General features: G+C 32.9%; 1 protein-coding gene across 17 annotated transcripts in view; it reads right to left on the minus strand.

Annotated features, from left to right (window-relative positions):
* Positions 1 to 290: 290 nt before the first annotated feature.
* RBM26 (RNA binding motif protein 26) overlaps positions 291 to 17,785 on the minus strand; it is an 84,874-nt gene continuing 67,379 nt past the window's right edge. For 6 of the 17 annotated variants that reach the window (XM_073795344.1, XM_019921025.3, XM_019921017.3 and 3 more), the window contains 5 exons: positions 10,733 to 10,846; positions 9,611 to 9,678; positions 7,949 to 9,110; positions 7,252 to 7,310; positions 291 to 3,515 (listed from right to left, as the gene is read on the minus strand). In XM_073795344.1, the coding sequence (XP_073651445.1) occupies positions 9,005 to 9,110; positions 9,611 to 9,678; positions 10,733 to 10,846 (288 nt within the window). In that variant the 3' untranslated portion in view covers positions 291 to 3,515; positions 7,252 to 7,310; positions 7,949 to 9,004. Of the gene's footprint in view, positions 3,516 to 7,251; positions 7,311 to 7,948; positions 9,998 to 10,732; positions 10,847 to 17,785 lie in introns of all 17 variants that reach the window. The other 11 variants (XM_019921032.3, XM_019921026.3, XM_019921028.3 and 8 more) reach the window with 7 other exon arrangements.

Consider the following 17,785-nt stretch of genomic DNA (forward strand, 5'->3'; position numbering starts at 1 on the left):
CAAACACAAAAAACAAATATTGCAATATTTATCATTCAATAAAAATAAATATGAAATGAACATGCTGAATGCTGGAAAAGTATATCAAATTAGATCAGGAGAAGAAATGTTCAGATGAAAACTGAAAATTATGGAGGGAAGTTCCAAAAACTTTCATTGGCCTTGGAAGTTGACAGTATAAGCACTTTATGTTTCTACTTGTGCAGTGCCCAAGGACTGCAAGTTTTCCTTTCTATTCTATGTTACTATAATTGATGCAAAATGCAAGACAATTTTAAAAAGTTAACAACTGCTTTTAGTAAGACTATTTTATTTTAAAATTTTTCAAAATATAAAAATAATAAACATTATGGATATTTAACAAACAAAACATAATTCAACTATAAATAATAAAAATGTTGACAACCTCACATAAACACGTAATACTATAAACATTCTAAGCATACAAGAGTAGTTTTCTAGTTCAAGTTTTACCATTTTCAGTTCAAGTTTTATTATCACTTTAAAAAATAAACAAAAAAAGCTGCTACAGCTTAACCAATTACTTTCGCTCCACTCAAAGAGCAGGGAATTTTTCCCCCATGCCAACACACATTCGTGAAATGGGATACTTATGGGCACAGGTATTAAAAACTGGAACAATCCAGTCTCCAGACAAGAAAGAACTCCTTTGGTGTTTTTCGGTTCAACAATCCACAGAAATTGAGTTAGACTAAACCACTATTAAAGGAAATCTTGTGCCAGACATGTTGTGAAGTAACATCATACCCAAAACAGGTTCAGGATTCTGAGAATCAAAAGTAAACATCTATGAATGCTTTGCTGATACTTAAAAATTGTATCTTAAGAACATTCACTAAGGTGCTGGAATGAAGTCTTGCAGATGTAGAAAACAATCTGCACATCAACACAAAACTTGTACAATGTAAATAATACATCTCTTTAGAACTTATCAAATGTTCTATAAATATTTAAGAATTACCCTGCCTCCTGTTGAGTAAAAGACAGATGGGAATTTAAAGCAGAACAGGATTACACCATATTTTAGGACTAGAAAAGTTTTCCATTTGAAATGTGGGAAAACTGAGCCATGCTGAATGTATCATTTTCTTTATTCTAGTCATATTAACACACCACTCCTTTTATCAAAAGAGTTAATGAAAAACTGAAGAAACTATTTTCTTTTGGGGAAGCTGGACACAAATTAGTATAATGTCATTCTCCATCTTATCTTTAAATTATGGGATGTTTCTAATTGGCTGGGCTCTTTACCCGACTCACCGCAGACCACTTTTATAATTATGCTGCTAGATTAGATTAAGTTATAAGCAATCATAGATTTAAGCCTAGCAAAGTCTAGATAACAGGTTGAAAATGATATTGAAAGGTTTTGTAGCACCAATGACTTTTTCCTAAGACACTTGAGGGGCTGCATCACTTTAAAGTATTATTTATCTTGTAAACAAGACCAAAAATATTCAATTGATCTGTATTTTGAGCACAAATATTTATAAACTCTATTAAAAAAAAACAAATATAGCATGACTAGGGCAGCTGATAGTGTAAAATCTAAGTATATTGAAAAATATAAAGATATATAAAAGGCTTCCATAATGCAATCATGCAGAGGTAAACTGCTTCACTCAATTACACAAAAGTGATTCTGTACAGTTATCTACACATAGCTCCGTAAGAATCCTCTTCAGGAAAATGAAATAATGAAAATCCCTATTTTTAATTAATAAACATATGGGAACTCAAATATGTACCTGACCTACCAGATCTCACAGCAATTTTCAGAAAGTACAATGATCTCAATGAGAATTAAATCATCTCGACTTCTGATTCCCAATGGCATGTTCAATTTAGTTTGTTTTTAATTTAAAAGCAAGGGGGGGGGGAGGAAGATGACAAAATAAAATTGAGAGAGGTGGGATATGATCCACATCTATTAACCAACCAAAACTGTTAACAGCAAGTATGGTCCCTTCAGAGAATGTTTTTTGGGTTTTTAGCCCAGCAGGTTAGAACTATTCTATTACACAGGCAGAGAATCTTTCCTTAAAAAGAAAAAACTACTGAACTAATCTGGGAAAATATTTGTGAACTCCCAGCAACTATATGTTTGTTCATAAATGTGAACTAAAAGAGAAGTCCAATTTTTAAAATGCCCTGTAGGCTATAAGGTCATAATTATGTTAACAAGACCTTCCTTTAAACCAAGCCTACATTAACCATGCTGTCTCCAACTAACGTGGATCAAAATAGATAACTTACATTATGTCTGACGGGTTCATTCTTTTTTTCATGAAGACAAATGCAATGCATACTCAAGAAAAAGTGCTTGCAGAATAGTTAACTTTGCACAAAAAGGTGAAAATATGAGCATGGCTGAATGAAACTAAAAAAAAAACACAAAAAACAAGGGAGAAAAGAATCAAGTATAATTTGGACTTTTCTAAAGGAGTTGCTATCAAGTGTAACTTCCGACTTCTCAAATGCTAATGAGAATCTATGAAGGAATACTAAGAAATTAGTTTTCTGAAAACTTTATGGTGCCCATTATAAAGAGGGTATTTTGGGTGAATATTTAGAATAAAATTTAATCACACTCTTTATAAATAATTCCAAGCCATATTGCTTATAAATAAATGATACGGACATACACCTTTTAAGGCAGGGAAACTATAGTTTTAACAATGCTAGACACACAACACTATTTCCCCTTGCTTTTAAAATTGTCTTTGATATCTTGGTTGCAACTGAGGAAAATAAGGAAAAACTGTGTAAATTAGACATTTAATAGATATTTCTCAATATCTACAATCCACAGATCATTTTATACTACTTTAAAAGAAAGAAAGTTATTTTCCTTGTTTACTTTGAAGAGTTAAGAGTTTTTTAAAAATTATTTGGGTAAGTGGCCTTGGCAGTGACTTCAATAAGTATATTTAGAAGAAACAGGCAAGTTATCACCATGTGAAAAAAGTATTTTACTAATTGTTCAAAATTGTTTTAAGTGACTATCCTAACTCCAGAAATGTATCCTAAAAACCCAGGAAAATTAAAGCCAAACCAAGGTTTAACTTTTTAATCATTTTCATCATTCTAAGTTGTTCATGCTAATGAACATAGTATCATGGCTTTACAGACTTCCTAGACACAATTTCAATTTGGCTGAGACTGAAAACTTATCTCAGGTTAGGAAAACCAAGAGGATTTTCTTTTTTTTCCTTCTTAGACTGTTTAAAAATAAATGGCTATAAAGGGGAGAAAACATTTAAGAATAAGGTCAGACAAAGCACACAATCAGATTTACTTCTGGACTCAGATGTACCCTCAAAGAACTGTAAAGATAAAATGCTAATTATGGTACATGTAAACATCTATTCAAAATGATAAAGGGCAAACATAAAATGATAGTATCATATTATTATAACAGTCGTCTCCAGACAGGAACAGGTCTTGCTGTTGTAGTCACAAAGCTAAATTCAGGCAATGATGATCTCTCTCTGCTGGAAAAAGAGAAGACTATTAAAAAAAACTGTGAAAACAGTAAATAAATCTAAAAACTGAATCATACCATACACTGAACTCTAATTTTTTTTAACATTAAATAAAATCTGAGAAAGGAATCAAAATGAAAGTTCCAGACAAATTTCACAAAGATCAGCCTTGGGTTAAAATGATTTAACAAAACTTCTCTGCATCATGCTTCACTGAAACATTAAGCTGCAAAGATCACAGCTCTGCAACATGGTTACGATCTAAAATTTTTGATTAGGAAATGTCATAACTGACCACATAGTAAATTTTTATCAGTGTGGGTTGGCAAAGTAGTAATTTTAAGAAATCACGAACAAATTCCAAAATATTGATATAAAATAAAAGCAAGAACAATTGTCTTAAGTTTCCCAAGGACTTCATTTCCTTAAACTCCATGTGATAACCATTTCATTCTTCAATCACACTACATGACATAAAATACTATACTAAGCATAATGATTAACAACAAAAGTAAATAAAAAGGAACATATCAAAATGAGACACTGCTTCGTATACAAAGGAAGACTAACTTGGATGATTGGGAAGATGAGAGGATGGATGAAGTAAAGTGACAGGGAGGGAGGGATGAGGAAGAAGCAAATATAATAAATTGATACAAAAAAGTAAAATAAAAATGCTTTTAATTATACTAAGTAATGAGTACATAATACTGATAAACTGTAAGAAAGTTATTAACCAAATTAGGAATTTTTCTACTGAACAAGTATGAAATTTTTCTTTGAACAAGTTTTCATTAGAAATTACTGAGTATGTCAGTCATGTTCACCAAGGTTTCTTCCTTTCTTAGGTCTTTTAGATAGCTATTTTGGAAGATAATCTGCTGTCATCTGATAGGTATACAATGATCAGAGAGAAAAAATCTACTCTTCTCTAAAAGCCTGTATGCTGTATACATACCTCGGAGCAACTAGCCAGTTCAAGAAGTTAACAAGAACAAGGTAGTTCCTGAGATCTGGGAAAAGGAAATTTTCTTTCTGCCTTACAGATACTGTATGCTGACAATTTATTCCTAGATTACATTTCTGCTTTAATTATATGGTTTTGGAAGAATGAGAAAAGCCCTGCAAAAGACCAAAAGGTGAACTAGCCTAATAAGCCAGAATTTTATGCAGGACATTTTTGTTTTAAAAGGCTAAAAGACTTCTTGTAAGGGAAGAAAAAAGAAAATCTTACAAATATTTACATAAATTCTGGAAGGACTAAAACTGATTTTCTATAATTAGTTCACACTATAGGTAAGGGGAAAAAAGAAAGAAAATATAGACTGATAAAGTTTGTATAATATTCTACAATAGCCATTGATATTTCAACATACCAAACAAGCAACTGTTTGCCTTCTTTTTGTAACCCTTAGAGCCAGTGATTAGTGTTCCAAGTAAGACTGAAAATACAGTCCCCATAAAACAGTTCTAGTAACAAGAAATTTCCTTCAATTAAGCTCAGCCATACTTTCTACAGGCAATCAGCTAAAACAGTGAAGTCTTATCTTTATAGTAAACTACTGTTTGATACATTTGATTATATTACAAAATAAAACAAGAGCTATGGAATACTCTCCCATTCATGCAACATGATTTCATTAAATGCTTGAGTACTGGTTAAATACTAAAATTAATTTTTAAATGTTACAATTATCCAATAACAGTTAAAGCAACACTGCTTACGTAGAGACATAAAATATTGAGTGAAGTATGTAAAATGACAACTCAACCATCCCTTGAGGTAATCCTAATCAATCTTTTAAACCAATGATACATAATTTCCTTCAATTTTTTCCTGGAAAAAGTAGCTACCTACGTCTCAATCCCTTTTTCACTCCCACCTCAGCCCAGATCTATACTACAGCAAAGAACTTGTTAGAACTGCAAAATTTAAAAGCGTGTATCAAGTTTTAGGTAGCATACTGTAATAAGAAAGAGTTTTAAACTTTAAGTTTGGAAGTGAAAGGAAAGTTACAAGCAAGAAGAAAAAGTGTGAATACAGAAGTTAATCTACACTTCCCAGGTTAAAAGGAATTTGGGTAGCAAAGGCAAACATTTGGGAACACTATATACAAAACTGTACCAAGACACACTGTATGAATTATCATAACCAAATCTAAGTTGTTTCCACTGATAAGATGATAGAAACAGCAACAGCAACAACAGGTAGGGAGAATTGATATAGATATGTTAAATTGTTTTAGATCAAACACTAATATACTACCAGGGAAACTAAAGACGTGGAACGGACCTCAGAGATCATCTAGTCCAACCCCTTTCATTTTACAGACAAGGAAACAACCCTGGATAAGTTAAGAGACTTGTCTAAGGCCAGAGAGTCAAATCACAGAGCTAGGGACCAAAAGCTAAATCTCTTAACCCTTGTCCAGTACTCTACACTAGCTCATCTTTGGATATAAAAAATTAACCGGGATGGACTAGATTAGTGGTTCTTGACATTTCTATTCTTACACACTGATAGAAACCAAAAGGCGATTTTACTCCTGAATGGACAACATTTAAAACTCCAAAATTTTAATAGCCTACTAATTGTTATGGAAATTCCACTAAGACTACTTGTATATTCCTCCATCAGTATTTGTAACCCCCACTGGTGCAATACTTAACAGTATCAATTGTTTACTAAGACGGTCCCAATGACTGAGAAGACCTTCAAGAGAGATTTTTAGAAAATTGATAAGAATTAACAAGGGAGGTAATTGTCACTCCATTGTTGGAGATTTAAATATGCATTCATCCATTAATTCATCCAACAAACAACTGAATGCCCACTATGAGCCAGGCTTTATGATAATAACTAGAGATAAAAAGATGAATAAGACATGGTCCCCTTCCTAGAGGAGCTTGTAATCTAGTGGGGAAGACAGACATATAAACCAGATAAATTATATTACAACATAAGTACTGTAACAGAGATATGAACAAAGTGCTGTGTTAAAAGGGATGGTTAAGGTATGAACTGGCTAATGACCAAGAAGTCTACTAATTTTGTGTAACAACTACCACATTTATTGTGAACACAATCTCATGCCCAATCAATAATTAGGAAGGAGGTAGCAATGTAGAGGTTTAAAAAAAAGTTGGCACTGAAATCAGAATGCCTGCAATTCAAATTTAGTCCTTCTACTTACTAGCTGTCACTTTGGGCAAGTCATTTCATCTCTATTAGCCTAAGTTTCCTTATCTGTAAAATGGGAATTAACAACTACTTCAAAGGGATATTTTAAGTTTTAAATGAGAACACATGAAAGTACATGTAGAGTACTAGTATTTATAAACATATGCATTAATTTGAAAAAATCCAATAGCAATTTCATACTACGTAATATTTATAATTAAAATCATATTAATGATAATAAAAATATAATTATGGACCTAATGATTGTTGCTAATATTTAATCCCCATACTGCAGGACCCTATCAAAACATACTTGTCTTCTGATTCATTCAAAGCAACATGGTGTAAAACCTTTTAATTTTAGGTTACTACAGAATTTAAGATTAGGGAAAGTGATTAGCTATTTATGGGTTTAAGTAAATAGTATGTGATTTCAGTTACATTATAAGGGAATTTTACAATAATTGCAAAACATCATGCTAAAATTTACTAATCATATTATAAAGCCAAAAATCAGCATGGAGATTTAACTGGCCTTTGCAAGATTTTCTTTCTTTATAATACCTGTTTGGTGTAAAGAGAAGAAACGTGAGCCTCTGCCAATTTGGCATCTTTCACGACTACTAAAAAGAAAAGAAAACAAACTTACCTAATGAATCAGAATAGCACATAGTCAACATACAAGAGACTACATCAAAATATATCACAGCTCTAAGTAGAGTAAAGAAGTTTCAAGTAAAGTCACTATTTTGACAAAAGAAATCTGATAGTGAAATTTTAAATATAAACATGTGCATCAACTGCAAGCCAAAACATTCCTATGAAATATAATACCATCAAGAATATATATACAACTTTAACCCTAAGTGTGGGAAGAAAAGGAAAAGAGGAATAGCACCCACTAGCTATCCACTGGCAAAAGACCATGGTGGTGAAATTACAGTCTGTGATTGTGAGGACCCCAGTATGGGAAGAAAGTAATTTTTTTTTATGTGACTTTTAATATAATCACTATATTCTCAGGAGGGGTAGAAACACTTGCAACCAAAAGGATAAACTGTAAAAGATAAATATGTAATCTTCCACCCTCCATTCTACAAAGAATGCATTTATTTCCTGGAAACTGCTGTATCAACTTTCAATGATCATGTTCACTTGTCAGAGAAAGCCACTTAAAAATCACAATATTGTTGCAAATGTCAAAGATTTTTTATACAAGTATAGGAAATGCACACTTAAAATATCAGACTGGAACACTTACCAAACAGTGTTTTCCTAAAGTAGTATCTATAGTACATTTCTTTATTCATACATCTTCAAATGGTCAAGTTTTCTTTCATACATCCAAAATGTAATGTGATGTTTTCTTATTCACCAAATGTTAGCTCTACTTGAAGTCTGGTTCCAAACTAATCAGCCTGCTTTTAATTTAAGACATCTGTTGAAAGTTTATAGGATCAAACCAAACTGAAGTGGTATAAATTTTAAACAATGGATTGAACATTATTGTAAAGGTACTGGTAACCATTATTATTATTATTAAGAATAAGTTAGTGATTATAGCTCCTTTTGTGATAATTGGGGGGAAGGGTAGATCACCATCTGGAATGGTCTATTTATTTTAACTTTTTTTTCTTTTTTTTTTTTTCTTTTTTTAAATCAAGGAACATTGTCTTTTTTTTTTGTCATTGCTTTTTTCTTTTCTTTTCTTTTCAAGAGACCATTCCACTTTATTTTTAACATCTGAATGCATAAGGACTCAAATGCAAAGCAGTCATACACCGTTATCATTAAAACCCATATTGTAAAATACATACACAAGTCCAACAAAAGGCTAATACATAGTAAAGCCTAAGCATACTACTATGTAATATTATGAATACATAACTTGGAGACTTTAGTTAGAGTACTATGTTACCTACTCATTTTTGAAAACATTCATTAAGATCTTAAATGCAAATGCATTCCTTATTTGGAGTAAAACAAAATCCTCTAAGTTATAACAAGTATTGGTCATTAAGTCTTCAGACCTATTCATTAAATTACAAAGAACCCAAAGAATTCTGTAATGTTCAGTAGAAGTATGTAATAAAAACATTGCATATGTTTCTAGTGTGATGTCTTTACCAATTGTTTACTGAAATAAAACTCAAACATCAATCTTTCAAAATACAGGATTCAGAAGGTAGTTTTCTTCTCTTTTGTCTATTTGTGAAATCCATCTTCATCACATTTTACCAAAAATTGTTTTTACAAATATGTAAAAGTACATTAGATAATACTAATGAAACACAGGTAGAGTTCTATCATATGCAGATCAATGATCAGTCAAATCATCTTCTCCAAGAGCGAGATTCATTGTCCTCTTCTTCTTCATCATCATCTTGAAGTAATGAGTCATCCACCAAAGACTCTTCCTGAAACTTTAGGTTAAAATGCATTTAGGAATTTACCCAAAAAAAAAAAAAAAGAAAAGAAAAAAGGTGACACTTTTAAACACTGATTACTCTCAACAGAGTTGAATACAAAAGGTATTTCTATAGCTAGAACATTCAAGAAACAAAGAAAAGCAATCTTTACTCAATGGTTTCTCAATACTATCTATTCTATTGCTTGCATCAAATAGACACTAAAAAAATATCAAAGTAAGCCTTTGTACATGCCGTTTCTCCTGCCTCTCTTTATCAAATTATGCCATCTTCTATACCTACAAAACATTGCTCCACACCTTTTTTTTGTTTTAAAGAAAACATCAATAAGTCTTCTCTGACACTAAATCAACCAACAACTTGAATAAAGTTTATCAATATTTATATTTCTTTTCTGCTATATGTAACAAACATTTTCTTTTATAGCATTCTTTTCTTTTCCCCATTCCCTTCATAAAAGCTTCTCAGTCTACTTTTCAAACTTTTCAAAATACCTAATACCAGGAGCTCTCCTGCTTTTCTCCCCATTCAATTCAAACTCATGGAAGGACAAAGGTATAATCTAAAATATAAAATGACAAATCATGTATATGAGTTTCAAAATACACATTTTATTCTTGCATTTGACTATGGATATGTATAACAGCCTTGAATGCTCTTCAAACAAAATGAAGTGCCATTATGAAAATCTAACCAATGTAAAACATGGAACCATTTAGTTTCCCCACCTTACCTTTCATTCCTTAACTTCCTCAACTTTTTCCTACAGCTTATTTCATGATTAAACAAAACAGAGTTGCTTATCTTTAGGTTTTTGGTTTCAAAGGGCTCTCCACTTCACTGTTCTTCATGCTCTCACCTCTCAGCCATCAGACTACCTGCTGTTACCCAAGAAAAAATATACTCTTCCACACCTATACTTCTGCCATTTAAAATGCCTCTCTCAACTATACTCCCAGTCCCAGCTCTTGGTTATGAAAAGTTTTTTTTATCACTCAGGGTTCAGCTCCACTGCCACCACCTCCTTCAAGATTCTTCTGGAAAGAAACAATCACTCCTTCCTCTGGGTTCCCACAGCATATTGTTCAAATCTTTATTTACCATATCAGTCTGCCTTTTATTATAATTAGTTTCTTATGTGTCTGTCACCACCCCCTCTTCCATATTATAAGCTCCTTGATAACAGGGACCGTGTCTTATTCATTTTTGTGCCTATCACAGTATCTACCATATAGCAGGCATTCATTCTAATGAACTAAAATGGTATGAATTAAAATGAAACCTGAAATGTTAATAAAGCAACTGAATAGAGTATATACTCTAAAACTTAAAATATCACAAGATTTCCTGTGGATAAAAATCTAATGAATAATTAATGTTTTCTAAGAGTAAATGAAAACTGAGTATATATATGATTTTCATATATTCTTTTTGGATTAGCAATCCACAGTTCTCATTAATACATAAAATTTAAAGTTGTCTGCATTTATCTGATATCCCCTGCCTGGAAGATGGCTCAGGAATAAAAGTTTTATGTTAAAATCACAGCCATAAAATCACATTTTATATAAAAACGTAAACACTTAAGGGTAAAAACAAGTGGAAAAAAAACATACTTCCTCTTCATCAGGTTCAACTTCTTCTGTTTCAACAGCTGAAATATTAGTTATTGGTTTATTCCAAGCCAGTTTTAGATCCTGCCCTTTGAAACGAGCTCCATGAACTGCAGCCTAAAACAATTAAGAACATTGGAATATAGAATATTAATAATTTGTGAAGAAAAAAATGAAATGTTATAGTACCTAATATTTAAACTAAATTAGCTAAACACAAGTGAAAGACAGTTGTGTATTTTTGCTTTGTGGTTTACTTCTTTATTTACTATTTATTATTGCAATTTATAATGTACTTTATACTGTTATTTACTTCTAAAATCAGCCTAGTGATTGTAAATTCCTTTATAAAAAGAAAACAGGAACAATGTCTCATAATCCAGTAGAGCTATTTCACTACTGGCCAATATCTGACTAGAAGAACTATGTCTCCATGTCTACAGTAAAAGGATAACTGCTACTTAAGGCAACAATCTCAAAGCACTTCAAGATTCTGGCTGTAGATCTTAATTCTTGTTAATTCACAAATGGCTCATATAATAACTATAAACTAGAAACCTTTAACAAATATAAGAATAATTTTGCATGTGTATTTATTTTTAAATTACATCAAAAAAATCAAAAAATACCATAAAATGTCTGGCGTATCACTATTACAAAATATAAATATCTCAATGAAGAAGAAAAAAACAAACAAAAACCCTGAACTTTTCTATTGAAAACTAAAGCACTTCCCTACAAAGCTTTCAGACCTGCATATGGTAAAACTGAGTAAACAGTCAAGTCTAAGTACTTGTTACATTAAATGGCTGGTTTAGAAAGAATGCTTTCAAATTAAAGTAATGTGAACTAACATAAATCAATGTTAGCAACATGCCAAAATAACTCATAGTCACAAAAGATTTATAGCACAATCTCAAAGTACAGCATAATGTGATATGTAGAAACAATTACATGTTCAATGACATCTGACTATGAATTGTGTGATATTAAAGTCCCCAGGTATAAATTTTAAACCTGCACATATAAATTTATGATAAATTTAAAATATTTCATGCCTATTAAAATGCAGCTCAGGAGTTTTTAGTCCATGACCCCATCATGTCATATAACTAAAAATTTTTAAGTACTTATATATAATATTTAAGGCCAGAAACAAACTGTAATCTTTTTGAAGCTATAACTGTTACATAAAAATATATTCCTGTAAGGAATTCCAATTGTCTCATGCAAAATGGCTACTCATAAAACTCATGTTTTCATCCAGCTAAAAAAGGCAAAAAATGTTAAGTGATGTTTTTTTATAGTAAGTTCTTCAAAAATTTCTTATGGGAACTTCCCTGGTGGTGCAGTGGTTAAGAATCCGCCTGACAATGCAGGGGACACGGGTTCGAGCCCTGGTCCGGGAAGAACTGACATGCCGCGGAGCAACGAACCCCATGCGCCACAACTACTGAGCCTGTGCTCTAGAGCCCACGAGCCACAGCTACTGAAGCCTGCGCACCTAGAGCCATGCTCTGCAACAAGAGAAGCCACCATAATGATAAGCCTGTGCACCACAACAAAGAGTAGCCCCTGCTCGCCGCAACTAGAGAAAGCCCGCGTACAGAAACAAAGACCCAACACAGCCATACATATATAAATTTATTTAATTTATTAAAAATTTCTTATGACCTAATTTTGTAAATCTCTATATTTAGCACATACTTCAAATTTGTAAGGTGAATCTACAACTCTCTAAAGTTTTAATTTTAAAATTATTTACTGGATGCCATCATCCAGGCTCTGTTGTTCCGTTTACAGAGCACAGGCAGAGTAGATTTAGCATAAATCTAAGGGTCCTAGGATTTTCAGAATGCTAAATGAGCTCTGGTTTCAACTTCAAGTCATCTGCTACATTAGCTCCTCACAAGAGAGTCAGCCTGACCTTTGAAGCTTTGAAACCAGGCATTGACTTCTCCTCTCTAGCTATGAATGTCCTAGATGGCACCTTCTTCCAATATAAGGCTGATTCATCTACACTGAAAATCTGTGTTTACAGTAGCCACCTTCATTATCTTAGCAAGATCTTCTGGATAACGCACTGCAGCTTCTATATCGGAACTTCCATTTTTATATTATGGTGACAGCTTCTTTCCTTAAACCTCATGAACCAACCTCTGCTAGCTTCAAACTTTTCCTCTGAAGCTTCCTCATCTCTCTCAGCCTTCACAAAATTGAAGAGAGTTAAGGCTCTGCTCTGGATTAGACTTTGGCTTAAGGGGATGTTGTGGTTGGTTTGATATTCTATCCAGACCACTAAAATTTTCTCCATATCAGCAATAAGGCTATTTCATATTCTTTTTTTTTTTTTTTTAATAAATTTATTTATTTATTTCTGGCTGTGTTGGGTTTTTTCGTTTCTGTGCGAGGGCTTTCTCTAGTTGCGGCGAGCGGGGGCCACTCTTCATCGGCGAGCGGGGGCCACTCTTCATCGCGGTACGCGGGCCTCTCACTATCGCGGCCTCCCTCGTTGCAGAGCACAGGCTCCAGACGCGCAGGCTCAGTAGCTCTGGCGCACGGGCTCAGTTGCTCTGCGGCACGTGGGATCCTCCCAGACCAGGGCCCGAACCCATGTCCCCTGCATTGACAGGCAGACTCTCAACCACTGCGCCACCAGGGAAGCCCCTATTTCATATTCTTATCATTCATGTGTTCACTGGAGTAGCACTTTCAATTTCCTGCAAGAACTTTTCCTTTGCTTTCACAACTTGAATAACTGGTGCAAGAGGCCTAGCTTTCATCCTATCTTGGCTTTTGACATGCCTTCCTCACTAAGCTTAATCATTTCTAGCTTTTGATTTAAAGTGAGAGATGTGTGACTCTTCCTTTCACTTGAACGCTTAGAGGCCACTGCAGGGTTATCAACTGGCCTCATTTCAATGTTGTTTTGTCTCAGGGAATAAGGAGGCCTGAGGAGAGGGAGAGAGATGGGGAATGACTGGTCAGTGGGAGCAGTTAGAACACACATTTATTGATTAAATTTGCTGTCTTACATGGGCATGGTTTGATGGTGCCCCTAAATAACCACAGATCACCAGAACAAATATAATGAAGAAGCAAGTTTGGAATACTGCAAAAATTACCAAAATGTGATACATACAGTGAGCAAATGCTATTGGAAAAATGGCGCTGACAGACTTGCATAATGCAGGGCTGCCACAAACCTTCAATTTGTTAAAACAAACAAACAATATCTGCAAATTGCAGTAAAGCAAAGCACAATAAAACAAGGTATACCTGTATACGTGTGTGTATAAAAACCATATAGTACAGAATTAAATGGGAAATATCAGTAGGATATGTATGTATATGTACACGTGTCTATATGAACATATGCATTTTTTTCCCCACTCCCAGCTCTTACCACTGAAAAAGATTAGTTATAGTAACAAACTCAGTAGTAATGAGCATCCCTAGTACTCAGATTGTGGTCTTTAAATACCTTTCCCAGTAAAAAGAATCAGAGCTCCTTAGAGAAATGGCCAGTTCCTAGTCTGGAAGAGAAAATTTATAAGATGAACCTAGAACACCTTTTCATACCAGAAAGCAGAGAAAGTATCATAACCCACTAGAGTCCTGTCAAAAGAACTCAGGAACAAACCTATATACTAGCCACTAGCCAAAGATGGGACATCAATAACTGAGGACAATGGATCAATGCCCATGAAATGTTTAAATCTATGAATTTATAATTCCACAATACCAATCAAGTTAAATCAAAATATGAATCTTATTCTGAATCCTTAAAGGAAGTAAGTAAAATATTTATAAGCAAACCAGAGAAATGTAAACGCTGGTATTTGGTAATACTTAAGAAATATTAATCATTTTTAGGTACGATAATAGTATTGTTTTATTTTTTTAAGGCTCTAATATCGAGAGAACAGGTTCAGTATAAACACTGAAAGGTTTACAGCTGAAATGATATGATGACTGGGAATGGTTCCAAAATAAGGAGGCAGAGGGTTGTTAGTGGGTGGAATACAGACAAAATAAGATTGGCCATAAGATAATTGCTAAAGCTTGATGATGAGTGTGTAGAAGTTCATTTTACAATTTTCTCTCATTTCTATGCTTTGAAGTGTAAATAAAAAGTATGTTTAAAAGCTGAAGCATTTTATTCATAGGCTTGCTTTAGACATTTGCCTATTTAGTCTTGCATAGTCATTCAAAGTTTGCACCATATTAGGACGTAAGGAAAGCAGGCACACCCAGTGACAGAAGAAAAAATTTTAAAAAAGGCTTTGAAGACCTGACAAATGAAGGAAGAAAAAAAAGTATGAAAAGTAGTTATGAGGTAGGTTCCATATCTTACATGGAAAATGATTCTGGAAACAATTAACATCTGGAAAAGGCTGGATTAAGCAAAATTAAACAGGTGTGTTTGCCTTTTCAAGTCATTGAGATTATAATTCTAAATTGAATATACAAAATGCAGCTCTTCACAAATTTACTGACAAGAGAATCCTTTGCTAGAGGAGCTCCTATAGAACCAGTGTTCTGTAAAAACAATGTGGGGAAATCTGACCTAAGGCCAGAAGAGCTAAAGCTGCAAGCCTAGTGTACCTAACTTTTTTTTAGTAACCATATCGATAAAGCTATCTATAAAAGAAGGTTAAAACCAAGCTTATTAATGTTTGTAATAACCACAGTATACAATGTTTAGGCAGAAGTTACATTAAAGGACCACAAAAACATGTAAATTCTGATTTTTAGAATTTATAGGGAAAGACTACATGGCCACTGTCTCACAAGCTTCCGACTTAGATTTACTAATTCTCATAGCACAGTGCCCATCACATAGCAACACTTAATAACTATTGAGTAAATCAGCAAGAACACACACACAAAGACTGTGAGATACATGATTTGATTTCTCTTGAATGAATCCACTTATACATTTACTTCTTGCTATAAATTTACTATTTACTCAGTCAGCCCCATCAACTTCTACTCTTCATGCTGCACTATCCTCTATGAATCCAATTTTGTGCTTCTATCTTCAGGTCTAAAGAATGAGAGTTTTGAAATCACTCTATCTTGTTTGTATTCAGTTTCACTGATTTACCAATCAATTCTCATTCTTAAACATACACACACACACAAATATTAAAAATAGCTAACATTAAGAGGGTTTACTATGTTCCAGGCACTGTTCTAAGTATACCTTACAAGTTCTGAGTCAGTGAATCCACACAACTACTGGGAATTGAGGCATGGGTGTCAAAAACGCACCAGTAGAACAAGATTCTCTTTCTTTGTGATATAAAAAGCTATATATCTTCTTTGAGTTTGGGACTGTAGAGTTTCATCTTTGGGACTGATTCTTATAAAACAGGAACTTAACTATTCCTATTCTAAAACTGGATCCTGGCTTCTTACAAAAGTATAGGAACAATTCAGAGTAGGAAAACTAACATTCTAACCAGTCATGGGAAGAGGTTACTTTTTTCTGTCCTGTTTGGGTACTTATGCACCTTTAGTACATTAGGGGTGGTGACAGACAAATTGGAAAACAGAAAATAAAGCAGTAGGATCCATCTTCTAACTAACCAGAATCAAACCTTAGCCATCTTAACCTAAAGCTAAAATGGTTCTGTTTATATTATTACTCCTTAAAATACTTCAATCTCTTTTCTGAGGAAAATTTCTTACTTTTCAGTCATATTTGAATGTCTTGATTATCTTATTCCTGTACTTTCCTTTGAAATATTATGCATCTATTGACTTAAGGAAATAGACATACATTCAGCCATCTAATACAATGATTCAGAAATTATGAACAATGAAATATTTGGAAATAAACATTAGCAAAGGTTTACAATTTTCTTTTCTTGGGAAGGACTATCCTTTACCTTGAGTTTATATCCACCTACATTTGGTATTAAATTTTTCTTTATTTTATATAATGATGGTACAATTTTTTTTGTACTTTTTAAGCATTCTTCCTTGACAAAATTAAACACTGGAAACCTAATGTCAAACACACTAGTTTTTAAATTCCTAAACCTCACTGTTCCCTAAAATCCAGAAGTTTGAAAAACACTATTTTAGCCTATATTCTGCTTGTATAAGATTAGCTTCAACTTAATTTTCTATCCTCTTCTAAAATAGAATGTTACAAAATTTTAAGAAATTTTTTTGGCTTAAGGAAATGTTTAACAACTTCTATAACCTAATTCCAAATGTTTATCATAGCAATGGTAGTTGTTCCTTTTAGTCTGTTACGTAAATCCAACTAAAATGGTATTTACCCTGAAAAGCTAACTCTCATCAGATCTAACTTAAGCTAAGTTATTCTGCCACTTATTCAACCTTCATATAATTCACTGTTAAAATCTTTCTTTATACATTAATCCCAGGTCTTTGAAATAACTGCTATTCATTTGGAAGATATATACATAGTATAAAAATATATATTAGAATTTATATCTGAGATAGAAAAAAGCAAAACCCAAGAAGATATATGTCAACAGGTCCTACTTACCAAAAGCAAAACATCCAAAAATTATTTAAGAGGCAGGAGCGTTTTTGTTTTTTTTTTCTCAGCCACATAAGTAAACAGGGACAAGTAGTAATATATATTTTTAAAGTAGTTACTAAATTCACAAACTTGGTAATACTGTAACCATTTGAACATAACAATTACCATTGTTTTATAAGACTACTTCCTAGAAAGTAAATAGAACATAAAAAGATGGTACTCAAGCAACGTATCCAACATTACACTGAAAACTGTCACTGAAGCTGTCATTTAAAGGAGGCTCATTCTTAACTTATATTCAATAATACCTCTCAGAGAAAACTTGATCAAAAATCTACTTTTTCAATATAACACATATACATATAAGCTTATAAGAAAGTTTTAAACTCTCATCAATTATAAATTACCTTTTATTTTCACAAAAGACCTTTAAATAGAAGATTTCTTAAAACTTAATAAAACTCTAGGATGAGGAATTCCTGTTCTATAAAACTATCCACTACCCACCCGCCTAACCCTGAAACTATGTT

The sequence above is a fragment of the Tursiops truncatus genome, chromosome 18 (assembly GCF_011762595.2).
Source record: "Tursiops truncatus isolate mTurTru1 chromosome 18, mTurTru1.mat.Y, whole genome shotgun sequence".
NCBI classification, from domain to species: Eukaryota; Metazoa; Chordata; class Mammalia; order Artiodactyla; family Delphinidae; genus Tursiops; species Tursiops truncatus.